The sequence below is a fragment of the Haemorhous mexicanus genome, chromosome 28 (genome assembly GCF_027477595.1).
Source record: "Haemorhous mexicanus isolate bHaeMex1 chromosome 28, bHaeMex1.pri, whole genome shotgun sequence".
NCBI lineage: Eukaryota > Metazoa > Chordata > Aves > Passeriformes > Fringillidae > Haemorhous > Haemorhous mexicanus.
Window position 1 is genome coordinate 5513489 of NC_082368.1, and position 19491 is coordinate 5532979.

Below are 19491 nucleotides of genomic sequence, written 5' to 3' on the forward strand. Positions count from 1 at the left end.
CCTGAATCCCTGGAATGGATCCCTGCCCTGTCCCTGCCCCTTGGAGCATCCAAACCTGGACACTTTTCCCTGTCCCTGGATTTGTCCCCATTTGTCCCTGGCTGTTCCAGCTGTTTCCTGCAGGATTTTCCTGGCTGTGGGAGCGCTCCCAGGGAAGGGAATGGAGCAAATTTTGATTTAATTTCTTTTTTTTTTAGACTCCATTTTTGAAGCTTTCTCCTTTTCCTGGGGATTTTTTCTCTGAAATTCTCCCTCCCTTTTCCTCCATCTCCATCCTGGTGTCCCAAATCCCCTCCTTGTTCCCAATGACTTTTTCTTTTTTTGGAGTAAATTTAATATGAAGACATTTAATTAGAGAGGGTTTGGTTGGGTTTATTTGTTCTCTCCTGACCTGCTGCCCACTTTGCTCCTTGGCTGCAGTTCCAGGCTCAGGCTGCAGGAAATTTGGCAATCCCAGATTCTTGGGTGTGTTTGATTTCAATTTAATTGAAATATAAATACAAATTTAATTTTAATTTAATTTCATTTAAATCTTGGGGTGCTGTGGATGCACAAAAAGGGGGAGAGACTTCCCTGAGTGGGGCAGGAAAAAGAAACTGGGGGAGAAAACAGAGAAAAATAAAAGAGCAGCACATGAAATAATTGGGGAAATAAATGGCCTGGGAGGCTTTTGGAAAATAAACTGGATAAATAAAGCAGGAGCAGCTCCCTAGGATTTGGCTTTTTGAAGTTTCCTGGGCAAAGCGTGGGCAGGGAAATCCAGCCCGGCTTGGGTTCAAGCAGAATTGGGATTTTTGCTGCTCCTTCCATCGGATTCCATCCCTGGGACTGAATTATTCAAATCCCTGGAGGAGCTGTGTTAATTGAGGGAGAGGATTGGGAAGGGCTGGGGAGAAGTGGGGAATTGTGGTGTGGAATGAGGAGGGATCCTGGGAAGGAGAGGAGGGCACCGAGGGCTCCTCTTGGAATCATTATTGTTATTATTATTATTATTATTATTATTATTATTATTATTATTATTATTATTATTATTATTATCATCATCATCATCATCATCATCATCATCATCATCATCATCATCTTTTTAAATTTTTATTATATAGATGTAATATATAAAATTGATGTATTTCCTTTTTATTATTTTATTGGTTTATTATTTTTAAGTCATTTATTGATTATTCTCCTCTTGCTCCCAGCAGCAGCTCCCCGGATCCCTGATTCCCCCAGGAACAGCAGGAAAGGCAAGGATTTTATGGATTTTATGGATTTTGTGGATTTTATGGATTTCATGGATTTCATGGATTTCATGCAGCTGGTGAGGGATGAACTGGCCAAACTGGGAGAACTGGGACAGCCCCAGCCCTCGGGGCAGGGATGAGGTCCTGGGGGTCCCTCTGGAATTTTTGCCCCCATTCCTTGGCAAATTCTGATCCCTGGAGCACAAAAACCCCTGGATGTTGTTCCCAGAGCTCCCCCGGGCTCAGCCCTTCCCCTGCTGAGGGTTTGGGCATGGATGGATGGAGTTTCCCAGTGGATTTGTTTGGCTGTGCCCAAAATTCCCTGGAATGTTGATCAATTCCGGCCATTTTTGGGAAAGCAGTGACCAACATTCCCATGGGCAGCTCCAGGGGGGGATTGGGGCTGATCCCAAAACCTCTGGCTCCTCTCCGTGCTTTGGAAATCCTGCCATTGTGGGTAATTAAAACCTCCTAATTAAATTAAGCTCCATCTGGCTGAGCCCGGAGCCAAGGAGGGCGTTAATTAAAGATCCCGAGGTTTGCTGTGACCCCCCCCGGGGCTGGGATGAGCAAATCCCAAAATCTGGGAAAATCCGGCGGGAGCGGGGCTGGGGTGAGGGAAAATCCAGGAATGGCTCTGGTTCCTCCTGGGAAAAAACAGCTGGAGATGGGAGCAGGTGGGAATGGGAATAAAATGGGAATGGGAATGGGAATGGGAATGGGAGTAAAATGGGGATGGGAGTAAAATGGGAATGGGAATGGGAGTAAAATGGGGATGGGAATGGGAATGGGAATAAAATGGGAACGGGAATGGGAGTGGAATGGGGATGGGAATAAAATGGGAATGGGAATAAAATGGGAATGGGAATGGGAATGGGAATAAAATGGGGATGGGAATGGGAACGGGAGTAAAATGGGAATGGGAGTGGGAATGGAGATGGGAGTGAAATGGGAATGGGAATAAAATGGGGATGGGAATGGGAATAGGAATGGGGATGGGAATAAAATGGGGATGGGAATGGGAATGGGAATAAAATGGGAACGGGAATGGGAATGGAATGGGAATGGGAGTAAAATGGGAATGGGAATAAAATGGGAATGGGAATGGGAATAAAATGGGGATGGGAATGGGAACGGGAATAAAATGGGAATGGGAATAAAATGGGAATGGGAATAAATGGGAGTAAAATGGGAATGGGAATAAAATGGGAATGGGAATGGGAATAAAATGGGAATGGGAATGGGAATGGGAATGGGAATAAAATGGGGATGGGAATGGGAACGGGAGTAAAATGGGAATGGGAGTGGGAATGGAGATGGGAGTGAAATGGGAATGGGAGTAAAATGGGAATGGGAATAAAATGGGGATGGGAATGGGAATGGGGATGGGAATAAAATGGGGATGGGAATGGGAATGGGAGTAAAATGGGAATGGAATGGGAATGGGAATAAAATGGGAATGGGAATAAATGGGAGTAAAATGGGAATGGGAATAAAATGGGAATGGAATTAAACGGGAGTAAAATGGAGATGGGAATAAAATGGGAATGGGAATGGGAGTAAAATGGGAATGGGAATAAAATGGGGATGGAAATAAATGGGAATAAAATGGGAATGGGAATAAAATGGGAACAGGAATAGGAGTGGAATGGGAATGGGAATGGGAATGGGAGTAAAATGGGAATGGGAATAAAATGGGAATGGAAATAAACAGGAGTAAAATGGGAATGTGAATAAAATGGGAATGGGAATAAACGGGAGTAAAATGGGAATGGGGATGGAAACGGGAATATTCCAGGCTGGATTTTGGCATCCAGGGGGATGTGTCAGATCCTGTGCTGAGGAGAGGGAGCAGGGTTAAAATCAGGCTGCAATTCCCAAGGTTTGGAAAACACCAGGAGATCCCAAAGTGCTCCACAGGCACAGCAGGGCCCCGGGGGGCTCCAGCACTGCCTCCCCCCTCGTTTTTCCATCATTCCCTGCACAGAATCCATCAGGAATCTCCTTCAGCGCCGTCTCTTCCCCGGGTTTGCCGTTGGAATTGTGTTTTCCTGAGCAGGACACGACATTCCAGAGCCCCCGTGCCTGGAGCTCGGGATCCCCTCCCTCTCTGGGCTGTTCTCCCGCAGCAGTGGGATTTTCTCTCCTGTGGGAAAATCCCCTGGGTGGAAGTGGCCATTTGGGAAGCAGTTTGGAACAGAGACATTGGAAAAGCCTGGGAATGCGGGAGCCCTCCCTCCTCCCTGCTTTATCCTCCGAGGCATTCCCGGATTTCCACAGCCACCACAGTTCCATGGAATGTGGGAGCAGCAGCTCCCAAACCCGGGAGCCCCCCTGGATTGGGGTGGGGGCTGCTCCATCCCAGCCTTCCTGAGCCGTTCCCGCGGCTCCGGAGCCCATCCTGAATTATTGACGGCGTTCCCACTGCAGGCAGGGCTGGGATCTGAGCTGGGAATTCTCTGCTGAGCCCTTGGAGTCTGGAGGGATTTGGGCTGGAGCTGGATGAGTTTTCCATTCCTGTCCTTGACAGCTTTCCCTGTGGTTTTATTCCAGGTCTGAGCTGTGTTTTCCATCCTCCCAAACTTCCTCTCCTGTGATCCCGATGCTTCTCCTGTGCTGGGTTCCAGCATTCCCAGGAGCTGATCCCGGGGGATCCAGGCACCTCCTGCAGCCCTCGGCAGGAGCCCCTGGAGCTGGAAAATCCATGGAAAACCTGGCAGGAGCCAGGCTGGCACTGGAGCCATCCAGCCTCTTCCTTTGGGGTTGCATCCCAATCCTTTGGGAATGCGGCCGTGTGGAAGCAGCTGGGATCCTTCCCTCCCTAAAATCCACCCCTGGATGCTGGGAGAGGGTTTGGGGTGGGATTCCCAAGGTTTTCCCTCCCCCACAGCACAGGATAATCCATGGATGGGGAGAGCTTTGTCCTGGGCCGTGGATGGGAGGGAAAACGATCCCAGAGCCTGCTGGAAAACCGGGAATGTTTGTGGGGCAGGGCCGGCCTTTGGGATCTGGCTGGGATGGGGAAAACTGGGATAACTCCTGGCAGGCTGCCCTGGGCAGCGACAGCCCCCAGCACCGGGAATTCCAGGAATGCTCGGTCCCGGGAATGGCTTTGGGATGCGGGGATTTTTCCTCGGGCTCCTGCAGCTCCTCCCCGGCTCCTGGAGCAGGAATTCTCCTCTCCAGGCTGGAATAATGGCCCGTCCTGGTCTCCTTAGAAACCGCGGCTCCGCATCCCTCCGGCAGCCGCGCATCCTTGGAGCCTCCTCCTGCTCCCGCCCGCTCCCGGGGCTGCTCCCGGCCGCGATTCTCTGGAATTCCTCCAGATTTCTCCAACTTTTGTGCCGGGATTTTTTTTTTTTTTTTTTTTTTTTTGGTTTTGGTTTGTTTTTGGATGTCGCCTCACTGAGATCTTAACGATTTTTGTGTCACCTTCCTCCCACAAACCTGAGTCCTTCGGGAATGTTTTTAGTTCCCCACGTTTCCCCTCCTCAATCCAAACCTCGCTCCCCTTATTTCCTGGAAAGACGAAATTTCCCAGAGCTTTTCCCAACTTTTAGGGCTCTGTGAGGAAAAATCTCCTCATGGATTCTGGAGCCTCCGTGGGTTTTGGGGAGCAGCTCCTGGCTGGATGTGAGAGCTCATCCTGAAACTGCCAGCAGCCAGCAAAGAGCTCTGGAGAAGGGATTTATTCTGAGAATAAATAAATTTTGGGAAGTACAAACCCTGCTCGGGGGCAGGACCTGTCCTGTGAGGGTGGGAAGGAATTTTTGGAGTTGGCCTGGTGCTCTGGATTCAGGGAATTCAGGGGGGAAAGGGAAGGGAAATGGCTTTTTTTGGTCTTTTCTGGAGGAGGGAATGTGCCAGTGGAAGTGGGAGACGGAAGTTTGGATGTCTGGGAAGGGGAGGAGGTTGTGAATGCCCCAAAAATAGGAGCCTGAAATTTGGATGTCTGGGAAGGGGAGAAGATTGGGAACACCTGGGAGCTGAGAATGCCCAAATAGGTGAGAGACTGAAATTCGGATGTCTGGGGAAGGGGAGGGAATTGGGAATACCACAAAAATGGGAGCCTGAGGTTTGGATTCCTGGGGAAAGGGAGGAAATTGGGAATACCCACATAAAGGGAGTCCGGGAGTCCAGGTCCTGGCAGCCCAAAGCTGGAGCCCATTCCCAGGAAGGAGCTGGATTCAGGCCTGGATCGTGGCCATCATTCCCAACCCCACACGTTTGTTTTCCCTCTCCTGCCGACACTTCCACAAAAAAACTCCGGCCCTGCCTCGGTGCCACCGTGAGCTCTTTATTCCCTCCCCGGGGCGGCGCGGGGGAGTTCCCGTTCCTTCCCTGGGAATGAAATCCCGGCCCTGAGCTCCCGCTCCCACCCCTCTGCCCGGGAGCGGCGGGGCAGGGGTCGGGGCAGGGGTCGGGGCAGGGAGGGGATGGAGGGGACCCAGGCCGTGAGTCAGCACCCGCGGGGATCCCTCGCTGTGCCCGCACACCGGAGCCGTTCCGTTGGGATTGCTCCGCCCGGGAATGCAGCTCCGAGCCCCCAAGCGCCCCTGCCCATCCCGGGAGCCTTTGGGATGGGAGAACTCCCCCCCAGCTCCTGCAGAGCCGGGATCGGGGGGTGCCCGGGGACAGTGGCACCATCGGGTGGCCTTTCCCCCCCTTTCCCGAGCTCTTCCCGGCCTCCAGGGGTTGTGACAATTCCTCCGGAGCCCTCTTCACCTGGAATCCCCCATCCAGGCCGAGCCATTATTGCACTGAGGACCTCGAGTCCCGACCGTGGCTCAGTCCTGTTCCCACATCCCAAATCCAGCCCTCGCTCCCCATCCCGGGGACGCCGCTGCCGCTCTTCCCACCGGGGAAAACGGGAAATTCTCCTCTTCCTTCCTGGCCTGCGGTTTCCAGGGAGCATCCCCAGCTCCAAAACCACCCTCATCCCTCCCCCCCGCCCCTGGAGCCTGCGGGACCCCGGGAATCGCTGCCCGGGGAATCGCAGTCCTGGAATCGCGGGCCGGGAATCTCGGCCCCGGAATCCCGGCCTGGGAATCTCTGCCCGGGAATCGCTGCCCGGGGAATCGCAATCCTGGAATCCCGGCCCGGGAATCTCAGCACCGGAATCGCTGCCCGGGAATCCCCGCCTGGGAATCTCTGCCCGGGAATCCCGGCCCGGGAATCTCTGCCCGGGAATTGTTGCCCGGGGAATCGCAATCCTGGAATCCCGGCCTGGGAATCCCTGCCCGGAAATCCCGGCCCGGGAATCTCTGCCCGGGAATCCCGGCCTGGGAATCTCTGCCCGGGAATCCCGGCCCGGGAATCTCTGCCCGGGAATCTCTGCCCCGGGAATCCCGGCCCGGGAATCCCTGCCCGGGAATCGCTGCCCCGGGAATGGCGGGAATGGCGGCGCGGGGCTCATCCCGAGGGGAAGTAGGGCCGGCGGCTGTGGTTGTTGTAGTCGGGACACACCTTCTGCACCAGGCGGTAGTCGCTGCTGTAGAAGGTGATGTACACGCACACGGCCCGGAAGGGCTGCGAGCACAGCCAGGCGGCGCGGCTCTGCGTGTGCTCCTGCGAGCACGTCTTGGCCGGGTCGAAGGTGCACAGCGAGGTCTTCCTGGCCCGGGCCACCTGCTCCGACTCCACGCGGCAGTTGAACACCTTGGACTCCTTGGCCTCGATGAAGATTTGCTGCTCCAGGTGGAACTCCACGGCCTTGGTGGGGGGCACGAGGCTCACGGAGATGTTGCCGTGGCCCGTGGAGTTGTGCTGGAAGAAGACGTTGACGCTGCCGTTGCCGTGATCCACCACCTTGCCTGTGATCAGCAGGTTCAGCTTCACCGTCTTGATGTTGGAGTAAAAATCTCCCCAGCCGAAAAGCTTCTGCAGCCTGCCCGGGGCCGGCCGCGGGTCCCGCTGTGCCCGCGGGCCGAGCTCCGGCCCGGCCCGGTTCTCCAGGGCTCCCCCGAGCTCCCGGGAGCCGCTGCCCGGTCCCGGCAGGGTCCGGTTCTGCCGCGGGCCCGGGCTCAGGCTCGGGAGGGGCTTTGGGGAGAGCAGCTCCCGCAGTTTCGGGGCTCTCCCGCGGGCCCGGGGCTCGCCTGGATCCGCTCCTTTCCCGGGTTCCTCTGGAGCGCAGAGCACCTGGGGACACGTGGATGGAGGAGCTGCGGGCTGGGGGTGGCACCGAGCCCTGCCAGCCCCTTCCCCAGGGTCACCGAGCCCTGCCAGCGCCTTCCCCAGGGTCACCCACCCCTGCCAACTCCTTCCCCAGTGTCACCAAGCCCTGCCAGCTCCTTCCCCAGGGCCCCTCACCCCTGCCAGCCCCGTCCCCAAGGTCACCCACCCCTGCCAGCCCCGTCCCCAAGGTCACCCACCCCTGCCAACTCCTTCCCCAGGGTCACCTACCCCTGCCAGCCCCTTCCCCAGGGTCACCCACACCTGCCAACTCCTTCCCCAGTGTCACCAAGCCCTGCCAGCCCCATCCCCAGGGTCACCCACCCTGCCAGCCCCTTCCCCAGGGTCACCCACACCTGCCAGCCCCTTCCCCAGTGTCACCCACCCCTGCCAACTCCTTCCCCAGGGTTACCCACCCCTCTCAGCCCCTTCCCCAGGGTCACCTACCCCTGCCAGCCCCATCCCCAGTGTCACCCACCCCTGCCAGCCCCGTCCCCAAGGTCACCGAGCCCTGCCAGCCCCTTCCCCAGTGTCACCCACCCCTGCCAGCCCCTTCCCCAGGGTCACCCACCCCTGCCAGCCCCTTCCCCAGGGTCACCCACCCCTGCCAACTCCTTCCCCAGTGTCACCCACCCCTGCCAGCCCCTTCCCCAGGGTCACCCACCCCTGCCAACTCCTTCCCCAGTGTCACCAAGCCCTGCCAGCCCCGTCCCCAGGGTCACCCACCCCTGCCAGCCCCTTCCCCAGGGTCACTCACCCTTGCCAGCGCCTTCCCCAGGGTCACCCACCCCTGCCAGCCCCTTCCCCAGGGTCACTCACCCTTGCCAGCGCCTTCCCCAGGGTCACCCACCCCTGCCAACTCCTTCCCCAGTGTCACCAAGCCCTGCCAGCCCCATCCCCAGGGTCACCCACCCCTGTCAGCCCCTTCCCCAGGGTCACCCACCCTGCCAGCCCCTTCCCCAGGGTCACCCACACCTGCCAGCCCCTTCCCCAGGGTCACCCACCCCTGCCAGCCCCTTCCCCAGGGTCACCCACCCCTGCCAACTCCTTCCCCAGTGTCACCAAGCCCTGCCAGCCCCTTCCCCAGGGCCCCCCACCCCTGCCAGCCCCTTCCCCAGTGTCACCTACCCCTGCCAGCCCCATCCCCAGTGTCACCCACCCCTGCCAGCCCCGTCCCCAAGGTCACCGAGCCCTGCCAGCCCCTTCCCCAGGGTCACCCACCCCTCTCAGCCCCTTCCCCAGGGTCACCCACCCCTGCCAAGTCCTTCCCCAGTGTCACCAAGCCCTGCCAGCCCCATCCCCAGTGTCACCAAGCCCTGCCAGCCCCTTCCCCAGTGTCACCAAGCCCTGCCAGCCCCTTCCCCAGGGTCACCCACCCCTGCCAGCCCCATCCCCAGTGTCACCCACCCCTGTCAGCCCCTTCCCCAGGGTCACCCACCCCTGCCAGCCCCATCCCCAGTGTCACCCACCCCTGTCAGCCCCATCCCCAGTGTCACCCACCCCTGCCAGCCCCTTCCCCAGTGTCACCCACCCCTGCCAGCCCCGTCCCCAAGGTCACCGAGCCCTGCCAGCCCCTTCCCCAGGGTCACCCACCCCTGCCAACTCCTTCCCCAGTGTCACCCACCCCTGCCAGCCCCTTCCCCAGGGTCACCCACCCCTGCCAGCCCCATCCCCAGGGTCACCCACCCCTACCAACCCCTTCCCCAGGGTCACCCACCCTGCCAGCCCCTTTCCCTGCCCCGATTTCCCCTTTATTCTGTTCTGTGTTTCCCCTCCGGCAGCGGCACCTCCCGCCCTCCTCCCTCCCGGCTGCTCCGGGAATGGGTGAGAGGAGCCGGGATTCGCTCTCTGCCGGCTCGGGGCTCAGCTCCTGCACCCCCTGTGCCCTCACCCCCACCCCTGCCCCCCTCCAACCCCCGCCAGGGCCTGGGGACACCCGGGGCAGGGGGACGGCGCAGGACAAGGGACAGCAGAGCGGAGTTGTCACCCGGGAGCTGCCCCGGGCTCCTCCGCCAGCTCCGCTCCCGGAACCCCCAAACCGCCCCGTCCAGGGGCACCGGGGGGGCTGGGGGCACCCGGGGGGGCTGCAGCAGCATGGCCCGGGGCTGGGGGACCCGGAAAATCCGCGGGGTGCCCGGGGCTGAGCTGGCCGAGGAGGCAGCGGGAAGCGGAGCCCGGAGCCGGCCCGGCCCCGGCTCTGCCCCAGCCCTCCCCGGGCCGCCGGCGGGGCTGGGGGTGCGGATTTCTGGGGTGATCCGGAGCCTTCTCCTCGGCAGCCCTGCCCGCTCCCCGCGGCCAAATAACAGAAGTTTTGGGACGCCTTTTTCTTCCCGGGGGCGGGCAGGGAATGCGGGCACGGCTTTGGGGATCGCTGCAGGCTCCTCTCACGCCCCATCCCCGTGGCTGCGCGACCCCCGGTGCCCGCAGCCCCCGGCTCCCCCCTGCCCTGCCCTCCCGGCGCTCACCAGCAGCGCGATGCTGCCCTGGAGGAGGAGGAGGACGCAGCTCCGAGGAAGATGCATTTTCCAGCCGGCGCCGCCGCCTTCTCGGCGGCTCCGCTTTGGGGAGGGTTTCGCCGGGATTTTCCTCCTTTTTCCGTCTTTCCCTCCCTTCTTCTCCGGCGTCAGCGAGGGGAAGGGGGGGTCCCCCTGCGGAGCGGCTCCCTACGGCCCCCCCCGGCCCATGGTGGCCCCGGCAGCTCCCGCCCCGCGGGGCCGCTCCGGGCGAGGCGCGGCGGCTTCACCTGCGGCCGCTGCCGTCCCCGTGTCCCCTTGGCTGTCCCCTCCCCTGTCCCCCTGCCTGCCCCGCCGCCTCCCGGCCCCCTCGGCCGCCCCTCCGCTCCCCCGCCCGCCGCTCGCCCGAGTCTCAGGGAAACTCCGCTCCATCCCCGGCTCGCTCCATCCCTGCTCGCTCCAGCCCCGCTCCGGCTCCGCTCCCGCCTCCCCCGCCAGGTGCCGGGGCCGAGCGGCACCTCCGGAGTAACCCTTTGCTGCCCGCGGCCCAGCAGAGCCCCCCGAGGGGGTCCCTGGGGGATGGGGGGGTGGGGCTGGGGGGCTCAGGGGGCTCTGGCAAAGTCCCCATGGCTCCCTCGGGAGGGGCAGCCCAGGCTGGGGCAGGACTGGGAGAACGGGAGCGGACTGGGATGGGGGGACCCGCGGGGGTCTGTCCTTGTCGCCGGCATCGCCCTCTGGGATGGGCCCCATGCCCTTTCCCCTCCAGGGAAAGGCAAAGCCCTTGGTCACCTCGGTCCCAGTTTATCCCTAAAGGAACGCCAGGGATCCCTAAGAAAGGAGCCAGAGGCCGCTGGGTCGGGATCTGTGACGGCTTTTAGCCCGTGGAGGGCAGCAGTTCTCCTTTTCCCACCTTTCAGGAGAAGTTGGAATACCGGGAATTAACTTGACTGGGATCAAACCCGGGATTCTGCCGCTCTGAGGAGAAAATCCCTTTTCTTTACATCCCTTGGTGCTCCTCTCCGCATCCCTCCCTCATCCCCCCTTTCCCTGAGCTGCTTCGGGAAGCAAAAAATGGGGCGAATTCCCGGGAACGATCCGGGAATGGTGCAGGATCGCTGCCGGAGCCCCTCCTGCCCCATCCGCCCGGCAGGACCGGCTCTGGCCGCCGATTTTTGGGAAGGGGAGCCAGGCTGAGGCTCCTGCAGCGCTGCTCGGCTCCTCCTGGCATTCTTGGAAAGCCGAATCCTGCTTGGGCAGGAATTTCCTGGGAGCTGGGTCGGGTTTTATTCCACCTGGCGTGGTGGCACTCGGGGACACGGGAGGACAGGGGGGATGTGGCACCTCGGCGGGAATGGATTCCTCAGGGAAAGGTGGGATTTGATGGCCTCGGAGCCTTTCCCAACCTTTCCATCCTGCCATTCTCAGGCTCCTCCTCAATCCCAGAGGAGATCCCGGTTCCTGCTCCAATGGCAGCAAAAAAGTGACGGATCCCTCCAGAAACCCTCCCGGGCACCCAGGGCCGGTAAATTCCCGGGATCCAGGAGAGCCCGAGCGGTTTTGGGCGCCGCCGAGGTGGAAGCCGAGCCGAGGCGATGCTGCCAGGCCCTTTCCCGGAGATTCTTTCCCGGTTTTCTGTTGCCCTCTAGCGGGACCCGGCGCTGGGAAGAGCGGCCGGGACTGGGGGCGCTGGGGGGGCTCAGCCCTGCCGGGAAAGCGCGGGATGAGAGCCGGGAAAGGAGGGAAACGGGGGTGGAGAGCCCCAAATCCGCTCCCAAATCCGCTCCCCATTCCCGGCTCTGCTTTTGGGAAGAGTTTTCCTCACGAGGTGTTACAGAATGGGGATGGGAGAGACAGAACCAGGAGGGAACGGGAATTTCCTGGGGGCAGGGGAGGTTTGGGAATTTCCTGGGGGCAGGGGAGGTTTGGGGGAGCCAGCTCAGCCTCTCGGGGGACTCATCCCGGGCGCATTCCAGGGAATCCCGGCGGAGCAGGAGGCGGAGCTGGCGCGGACGGGCTCAGACTCCCCCGGGAACGGCGCAGATGGATCCGAGCTGGGAAAGGCGTGAGCGGGATAATGATGGGGCTGAATCCCGGATTATCCCGGGATAGGGAGGGGAGGGAGGGAGGGGAAGGAGAGGGAGGAGAGGGAGGAGAGGAAGGAAGGAAGGAAGGAAGGAAGGAAGGAAGGAAGGAAGGAAGGAAGGAAGGAAGGAAGGAAGGAAGGAAGGAAGGAAGGAAGGAAGGAAGGAAGGAAGGAAGGAAGGAAGGAAGGAAGGAAGGAAGGAAGGAAGGAAGGAAGGAAGGAAGGAAGGAAGGAAGGAAGGAAGGAAGGAAGGAAGGAAAAGAAGGAAGGAAAAGAAGGAAGGAAGGAAAAGGGCAGGATCGGCTCCTGTGGCTCCCCCAGCCGCTCTTGTTGTGGCTTTTGAGGTTTTAACCAATTAAAGCTACAAATTGTCCATTTGAGTGAAACCCACACTGCGAATCCCAGTCCCAGGGGATCCCGATCCCGAGCCAAAATCCCAGCCAGCAGCAGGAGAAAAATCAATTTTTATCCGAGAAAATCGAACAAACTCTGAGGCTTTCTCCCTTCTGTCTGCAAAACCCTTTTTTTCCCTGCCTTTTTAATTTTTTTTGGCTCAGATGTCCCTGTTCTTTTTTCTAAAGGGTCGGGATGAGGAGGCTGAAGTGAGATTTAAGGAGAGAGGGAGGAGGACACGCTCCCAGCCAGGCTTTGTCTGGAAAAACGGCGGAATTTGGGGCTGAAATCTGTTATTTTGATACAGAGCTGATTAAAGCGCAGCCCTTTTCCAGAGAATTTCTCCAGCCTAATTGGATTTGCTTTCCCTCTTCCCGTGCACTCCTTGTTTGGTTATTTATGGAAAACATCTGTCCGAGGCCTGGCAGCTCCCTGAGCTGAGAATTCAGGGAAAATCTTGGGGATTTTTTTGGGGGAAAAAAATCAAAATATCGAGGACCTTCTGGGGGAACAGCGGGAGCCCCCAGCAGGGCAGGGAAAAGCCCCAATTCCATGGGAAAAATGGAATTTTCCTGGTGGGAAAATCGAGCTTCCTCCCCCCCAGTTGAGATGAAGCCAGGGATGGTTTTTCCAGGTAAAAATCAGGATCCAGTGAGAATCTCCCAATTTCAGGAGGAATCTCCCCAATTCCAGCAGGAGTCTCCCCAATTCCAGTGGGAATCTTCCCAATTCCAGCGGGAATCTCCCCAATTCCAGCAGGAATCTCCTCAATTCCAGTGAGAATCTCCCAATTCCAGTGGGAATCTCCCAATTCCAGCAGGAATCTTCCCAATTCCAGTGGGAATCTCCCCAATTCCAGCGGGAATCTCCCCATTCCAGTGAGAATTTCCCCAATTCCAGCAGGAATCTCCCAATTCCAGTGGGAATCTCTCAATTCCAGTGAGAATCTCCCAATTCCAGCAGGAATCTCCCCAATTCCAGTGGGAATCTCTCAATTCCAGCAGGAATCTCCCCAATTCCAGTGAGAATCTCCCCAATTCCAGCGGGAATCTCCCAATTCCAGTGGGAATCTCCCCAATTCCAGTGAGACTCTCCCAATTCCAGTGAGAATCTCCCCATTCCAGCAGGAATCTCCCCAATTCCAGCAGGAATCTCCCCAATTCCAGCAGGAATCTCCCCAATTCCAGTGAGAATCTCCCAATTCCAGCAGGAATCTCCCCAATTCCAGTGGGAATCTCCCCAATTCCAGTGAGAATCTCCCCAATTCCAGCAGGAATCTCCCCAATTCCAGTGGGAATCTCCCCAATTCCAGCAGGAATCTCCCAATTCCAGTGAGAATCTCCCAATTCCAGCAGGAATCTCCCCATTCCAGTGAGAATCTCCCAATTCCAGCAGGAATCTCTCCAATTCCAGTGGGAATCTCGCAATTCCAGTGGGACTTTTCCCATTCCCAGGGTCTGGCCCCAGCTGCTCGCAGCCGCCGGCACAGCCCGGCCCCAAATCCCGGGATTTGCGGGGTGGGAAAGGTCCGGGAGCCAGGAGCCCTGGAATTCCCAGGATTTGTGGCCGTTCCAGGGGGATTTTCATTGGATTTTCCCCCATTTCAGTGGGAATTTCACCGGATTCCCCCCGGTTGCTGCAGGGATTCCTTCCATCCCCTCTCCCGTCCCTCATCCCTTTCCCTCTGTCCCTTTTCCAGCCTCTTTATCCCCGTTTTTCCGAGCCCTTCCCGCCCCTCTCCCGGTGATCCCGGCTCTGATTTCCCGGGATCCCGCTCACATTCCCGGCCTGGCCCCGCGTGTTCCCGCTCGGGCCGAGCTTCCCGAGCTCCCCCCGCTGGGAACGGCGGCTCCGGAGCTGGAAATGTGCGGAGGGTGAAACCCGAGCCGAGCCCCGCTGATGCCAGAGCCGGCTGGGAGGGAAAAAAACCATCCCAGACCTCCCTGGGAAAGTGGGAATATCTGCAGGAATTCATCCCGGAACCGCTTGGCTGCATCCCAGGCTGGGGTTGGGACAGGGGCAGGATCCTTTGGAGGGATCGGATCCCAAATTCGGGGTGGGAATGGGGGGCGGGCACGCCAAAATCCCGGCTGGAACCCCAAAATCTGGTCTGGAACCGGAAATCTGGGGTACCAGCGCAGTTCTGGCGGCACGGGAGCGGCTCCCGAGGGATTTGGGAGGCGCAGAGGGCGCGGCCGAGCCCCCCCGGCTCCTTCCCGGGGCTCTCGGCATTCCCGAGGCTCGGCCGGGCCGGCGCCGGGGCCGGGATGGGGACAAAGGGACCTTTCAGGGTCGGGATGTGACTCAGGGCGCTGTCCCCACAATCGGGGGTTTATCTCCGTCCTTCCTCCTTCCCGGCCGGAGGCAGAGCCAATTCCCGAGGTTCTCACCAGAGAATTCCTGATTTTTCCACCAGTCAATTCCTGATGTTTCACCAGTCAGTTCCCGATGTTTTCACCAGCTAATTCCTGATTTTTCCCTCAGAGAATTCCCAGTGTTTCCACCCGTGAATTCCTGATTTTTCTCCCAGATAATTCCCGATGTTTCCCCCAGCCAATTCCTGATGTTCTCATCAAGGAATTCCCGACGTTTCCCCCAGAGAATTCCCAATGTTCCCACTAGTGAATTCCAATGTTTCCCCCAGAGAATTCCCAATGTTCTCACCAAGGAATTCCTGATTTTTCCCCCTGAGAATTCCCAATGTTCTCACCAAGGAATTCCTGATTTTTCCCCCAGATAATTCCCGATGTTTCACCGAGGAATTCCCAATGTTCTCACCAAGGAATTCCCGATGTTTCCACCAGTGAATTCCTGATTTTTCCCCCAGTGAGTTCCCAATGTTCTCACCAAGGAATTCCCGATGTTTTCCCCAAGGAATTCCCAATGTTTTCCCCAAGGAATTCCCGATGTTCTCACCAAGGAATTCCCGATGTTTCCACCAGCAGGAGCTGAGGGCCAGGATCCCCTCCTGGCTCAGGGTCGTGGCCACCACAGGCCCCAAAGGTGTCCCCAGGTGTCCCCAGGTGTCCCCAGGTGGGGCTGGACGGGCGCCTTGGCTCAGCCAGGGGGGTCCCGGGGCTCATCCCAGAGATTCCCAGCTGGATCCGGCGTTTCCAGCCAGCTCCGGCCACGGGAAGGGGTCCAGGGGGGATTTGGGTCCTTCCAGGGGGGATTTGGGTCCTTCCAGGGGGGATTTGGGTCCTTCCAGGGGGGATTTTGGTCCCTCCAGGGGAATTTGGGTCCTTCCAGGGGGATTTGGGTCCTTCCAGGGGGGATTTGGGTCCTTCCAGGGAGGATTTGGGACCCTCCAGGGGGATTTGGGTCCTTCCAGGGGGGATTTGGGACCCTCCAGGGGGATTTGGGTCCTTCCAGGGAGGATTTGGGTCCTTCCAGGGAGGATTTGGGTCCTTCCAGAGGGATTTGGGTCCTTCCAGGGAGGATTTGGGTCCTTCCAGGGGGGATTTGGGTCCTTCCAGGGAGGATTTGGGTCCTTCCAGGGAGGATTTGGGTCCGTCCAGGGGGATTTGGGTCCTTCCAGGGAGGATTTGGGTCCTTCCAGGGGGGATTTTGGTCCTTCCAGGGAGGATTTGGGTCCTTCCAGGGGAATTTGGGTCCTTCCAGGGGGGATTTTGGTCCCTCCAGGGGAATTTGGGTCCTTCCAGGGGGATTTGGGTCCCTCCAAGGGGGATTTGGGTCCTTCCAGGGGGGATTTGGGACCCTCCAGGGGGATTTGGGTCCTTCCAGGGGGATTTGGGTCCTTCCAGGGGGATTTGGGTCCTTCCAGGGGGATTTGGGTCCTTCCAGGGAGGATTTGGGTCCTTCCAGGGGGGGTTTGGGTCCTTCCAGGGAGGATTTGGGTCCCTTCAGGGGGGATTTAGGTCCTTCCAGGGGGATTTGGGTCCTTCCAGGGAGGATTTGGGTCCCTCCAGGGGGGATTTGGGTCCTTCCAGAGGGATTTGGGTCCTTCCAGGGGGGATTTGGGTCCTTCCAGGGGGGATTTGGGTCCTTCCAGGGAGGATTTTGGTCCTTCCAGGGGGGATTTGGGTCCCTTCCAGGGAGGATTTGGGATTTGGGTCCCCAGGGACACCACTCGGGGTGGCCAAACTTCCGCAGCTCCTCCGAACCCCTCCGGCTGCGGGACCAGCCGGGAGCAGGATCTGGGAGGTCGGGATTGGGAAGGAAAAAACAACCCCAGGGCTGGGAAATCAGCAGGGAATCACCCGGGGATAATCAGGGATATTTTTAGGATCCCAGCCCGGGGTTGGAACGGAATCTGCAGGGTCAGGGCAGCGGAAAAATCCCAGAAAAACAAACGGGGAAAATCCCCCGGGAGCCCAGAGCTCCTCCCGGCCTCGGCTGGGCTGGGATCCCTAATTAACGCCGGGTTAATTAGGGCTGGGATGGAGTCTGGGAGGTCTGGCCTGGCCTGGCTCTGGGCTGGGATGGTTTGGGATGGTTTGGGAGGTTCTGGGATGGGTTTGGGATGGTTTTGGGATGTTTTTGGGATGTTCTGGGATGTTTTAGGATATTTTTGGGATGTTTTGGGATGTTTTGGAGTGGTTTTGGGATGTTTGGGGATGGTTTTGGGATGTGTTTGGGATGTTTTTGGGATGTTTTTGGGATGTTTTGGGATATTTTTGGGATGTTCTGGGATGTTTTGGGATGGTTTGGGAATGTTTTGGGATGTTCTGGGATGTTTTTGGGATGGTTTTGGGATGGTCTGGGATGGTTTTGGGATGTTTTGGGATGGTTTTGGATGTCTTAGGGGTGACTTTGGGATGTTTTAGGATATTTTTGGGATGTTCTGGGACGTTTTGGGATGGTTTGGGAATGTTTTGGGATGTTCTGGGATGTTTTTGGGATGTTTTGGGATGGTTTTGGGATGTTTTGGGATGTTTTTGGGATGGCTTTGGGATGTTTTAGGATATTTTTGGGATGTTCTGGGATGGTTTTGTGATGGTTTGGGGATGGTTTTGGGATGGTTTGGGGATGTTTTGGGATGTTCTGGATGTTCTGGGATGGTTTTGGGATGTTCTGGGATGGTTTTGGGATGGTCTGGGATGGTTTTGGGGATGTTTTGGGGATGTTTTGGAGTGGTTTTGGGATGTTTTGGGGTGTTCTGGGATCGTTTTGGGATGTTTTGGGATGTTTTTTGGATGTTTTTGGGATGTTTCTGGATGCCTTAGGGGTGTCTTTGGGATGTTCAAGGATATTTTTGGGATGTTCTGGGATGTTTTGGGATGTTTTTGACGTGTCTTTGGATGTTATCGGGATTCACTCAGGATTCTCAGTCACAATGGGAATTTTGGTGGGATTCACTCAGGATTTTCATTGGGAATGGGATTTTTATTGGGATTCACTTGGGATTTTCAGTGGAATGGGATTTTTATTGGGATTCACCCAGGGTTGTGATCCGGGTGCTGTCAGAGCCTCTCCGTGCCCATCCTATGGGGCAGGTGGGAAAAGGGGACGGATTTGGGCAGGGATGAGAAGTGGGAATGTCGTGGGGATGGAGCTGGGATGGAGCTGGGATGAACTGGGATGAACTGGGATGAACTGGGATGGAGCTGGGATGAGCTGGGATGGAGCTGGGATGGAGCTGGGATGGAGCTGGGATGGAGCTGGGATGAGCTGGGATGAACTGGGATGAACTGGGATGGAGCTGGGATGGAACTGGGATGGAACTGGGATGAACTGGGATGGAGCTGGGATGAACTGGGATGGATTGGGATGGACTGGGATGGGCTGGGATGGACTGGGAAGGGCTGGGATGAACTGGCATGAACTGGGATGGAGCTGGGATGGACTGGGATGGACTGGGATGGAGCTGGGATGAACTGGGATGAGCTGGGATGGAGCTGGGATGAACTGGGATGGGGCTGAGCGCTTTCCCAGATTCCAGGCCTGGCTGGGATATCCATGTCCTGGCACAGGGATCTGCTCCTCCTCCTCCCCCTCCTCCTCCTCCTCCTCCTCCTCCTCCTCCTCCCGGACCTCCCGCGGGCCGGGGCTGTGTCCAGCTGCCTTTCCCATCCCGCCGCCGCCCCCGGGCCGGGAGCTCTGCCCGCCGGGAAGGCGATACCCGCGGCACGGACGGACAGATGGACGGAGCAGAGGCTCTGGAATCTTCTCCGGGAGCCGCCGCGGCCTCCTCCGGCTTTGGGGTGCAAAAGGGGGAACCCCAAATCCCGCTCCCACCCCAAATCTGGGATTCAACCCCGTGAACTCCCGGGATCCAGGCTCGGAAAGTGGGGCGGGGTTAATTGTGGCAGGGTTAATTAATTAGCAGGAATTCGGGATTAATGAGGGGCTGCGCAGGTCCTGCTGAGGGCAGCAGAATTCCCGGGCACCCTCGGGGCATCCATCGATCCCGGAGGATTTATCCCCGAGGCATTGCCAGGAAATGGCTCCAATCAATCCAGAGCCAACGATCGCCCCGGGAGCGGGAGGAAAAGGGAGAATTCCCGAATATTTCCCTAATTCCCAAGTATTTCCGGAATATTTCCCGAATATTTCCCGAATTCCCGAATATTTCCCGAATATTTCCCGAACATTTCCCTAATTCTCAAATATTTCCCGAATATTTCCCTAATTCTCGAATATTTCCCGAATTCCCGAATATTTCCCGAGTATTTCCCGAATATTTCCCGAATATTTCCCGAGTATTTCCCTAATTCCCGAATATTTCCCGAACATTTCCCGAATTCCCTCCCTCCGGGGAAGCTGGGACTGGGCTCCCAGGACATTCCCGGGAATGGCCCAGGATGGATCCCCGGGAATGGGGGAAAGGGGAGCACCCCAAAACTCGAGGATTCCGCGGCATTCCCGGCTCCCAGCCCTTCCCTGCTCCCAGTTTTTCCTCTCCTCTCCCCCCAAACCCGGGATGCGAGCCCAGGGAGCCTCGGGAGCTGCTCCTCTCCCTCCTTTCCCCCTCTCCCGGTTTTTTTTTTGGCCAGCAGGATGCCGGGTTTCCATTTCAGCCCCGATCTCCTCGGAGCGGGGCGGTTTTTAAGGAGCTGGAATTCCTTTGTCTCTTTCCTTTCCCTGGGAATCCGAGCCCCCGCAGCTGACAGAAAGCAGGGAAGTGTCAGCTGCTGGAAACTCCGATTCTGGGAATATTCGCCCCAAACCTCTCCCGGGGGGGAAGCGGGGA

The 19491-nt window shown here is 58.1% G+C and overlaps 1 protein-coding gene across 1 annotated transcript; it reads right to left on the bottom strand.

Moving 5' to 3' along the window:
* Positions 1-6219: 6219 nt before the first annotated feature.
* On the bottom strand, positions 6220-10134 carry NXPH3 (neurexophilin 3). Its single transcript, XM_059869281.1, has 2 exons — positions 9875-10134; positions 6220-7376 (listed from the first exon to the last, which is right to left on the bottom strand). The coding sequence occupies exons 1-2, from the start codon at positions 9929-9931 to the stop codon at positions 6651-6653; spliced, it is 783 nt and encodes a 260-aa protein (XP_059725264.1). The 5' UTR covers positions 9932-10134; the 3' UTR covers positions 6220-6650.
* Positions 10135-19491: the final 9357 nt, after the last annotated feature.

Bases quoted from the DNA above. Each gene is read 5' to 3' on its own strand.
- NXPH3 (XM_059869281.1), bottom strand. From the start codon at position 9,931: ATGCATCTTCCTCGGAGCTGCGTCCTCCTCCTCCTCCAGGGCAGCATC. The intron at 7,377-9,874 runs GTGAGCGCCGGG...ACGTGTCCCCAG, and splicing joins AGGGCAGCATCGCGCTGCTG to GTGCTCTGCGCTCCAGAGGA.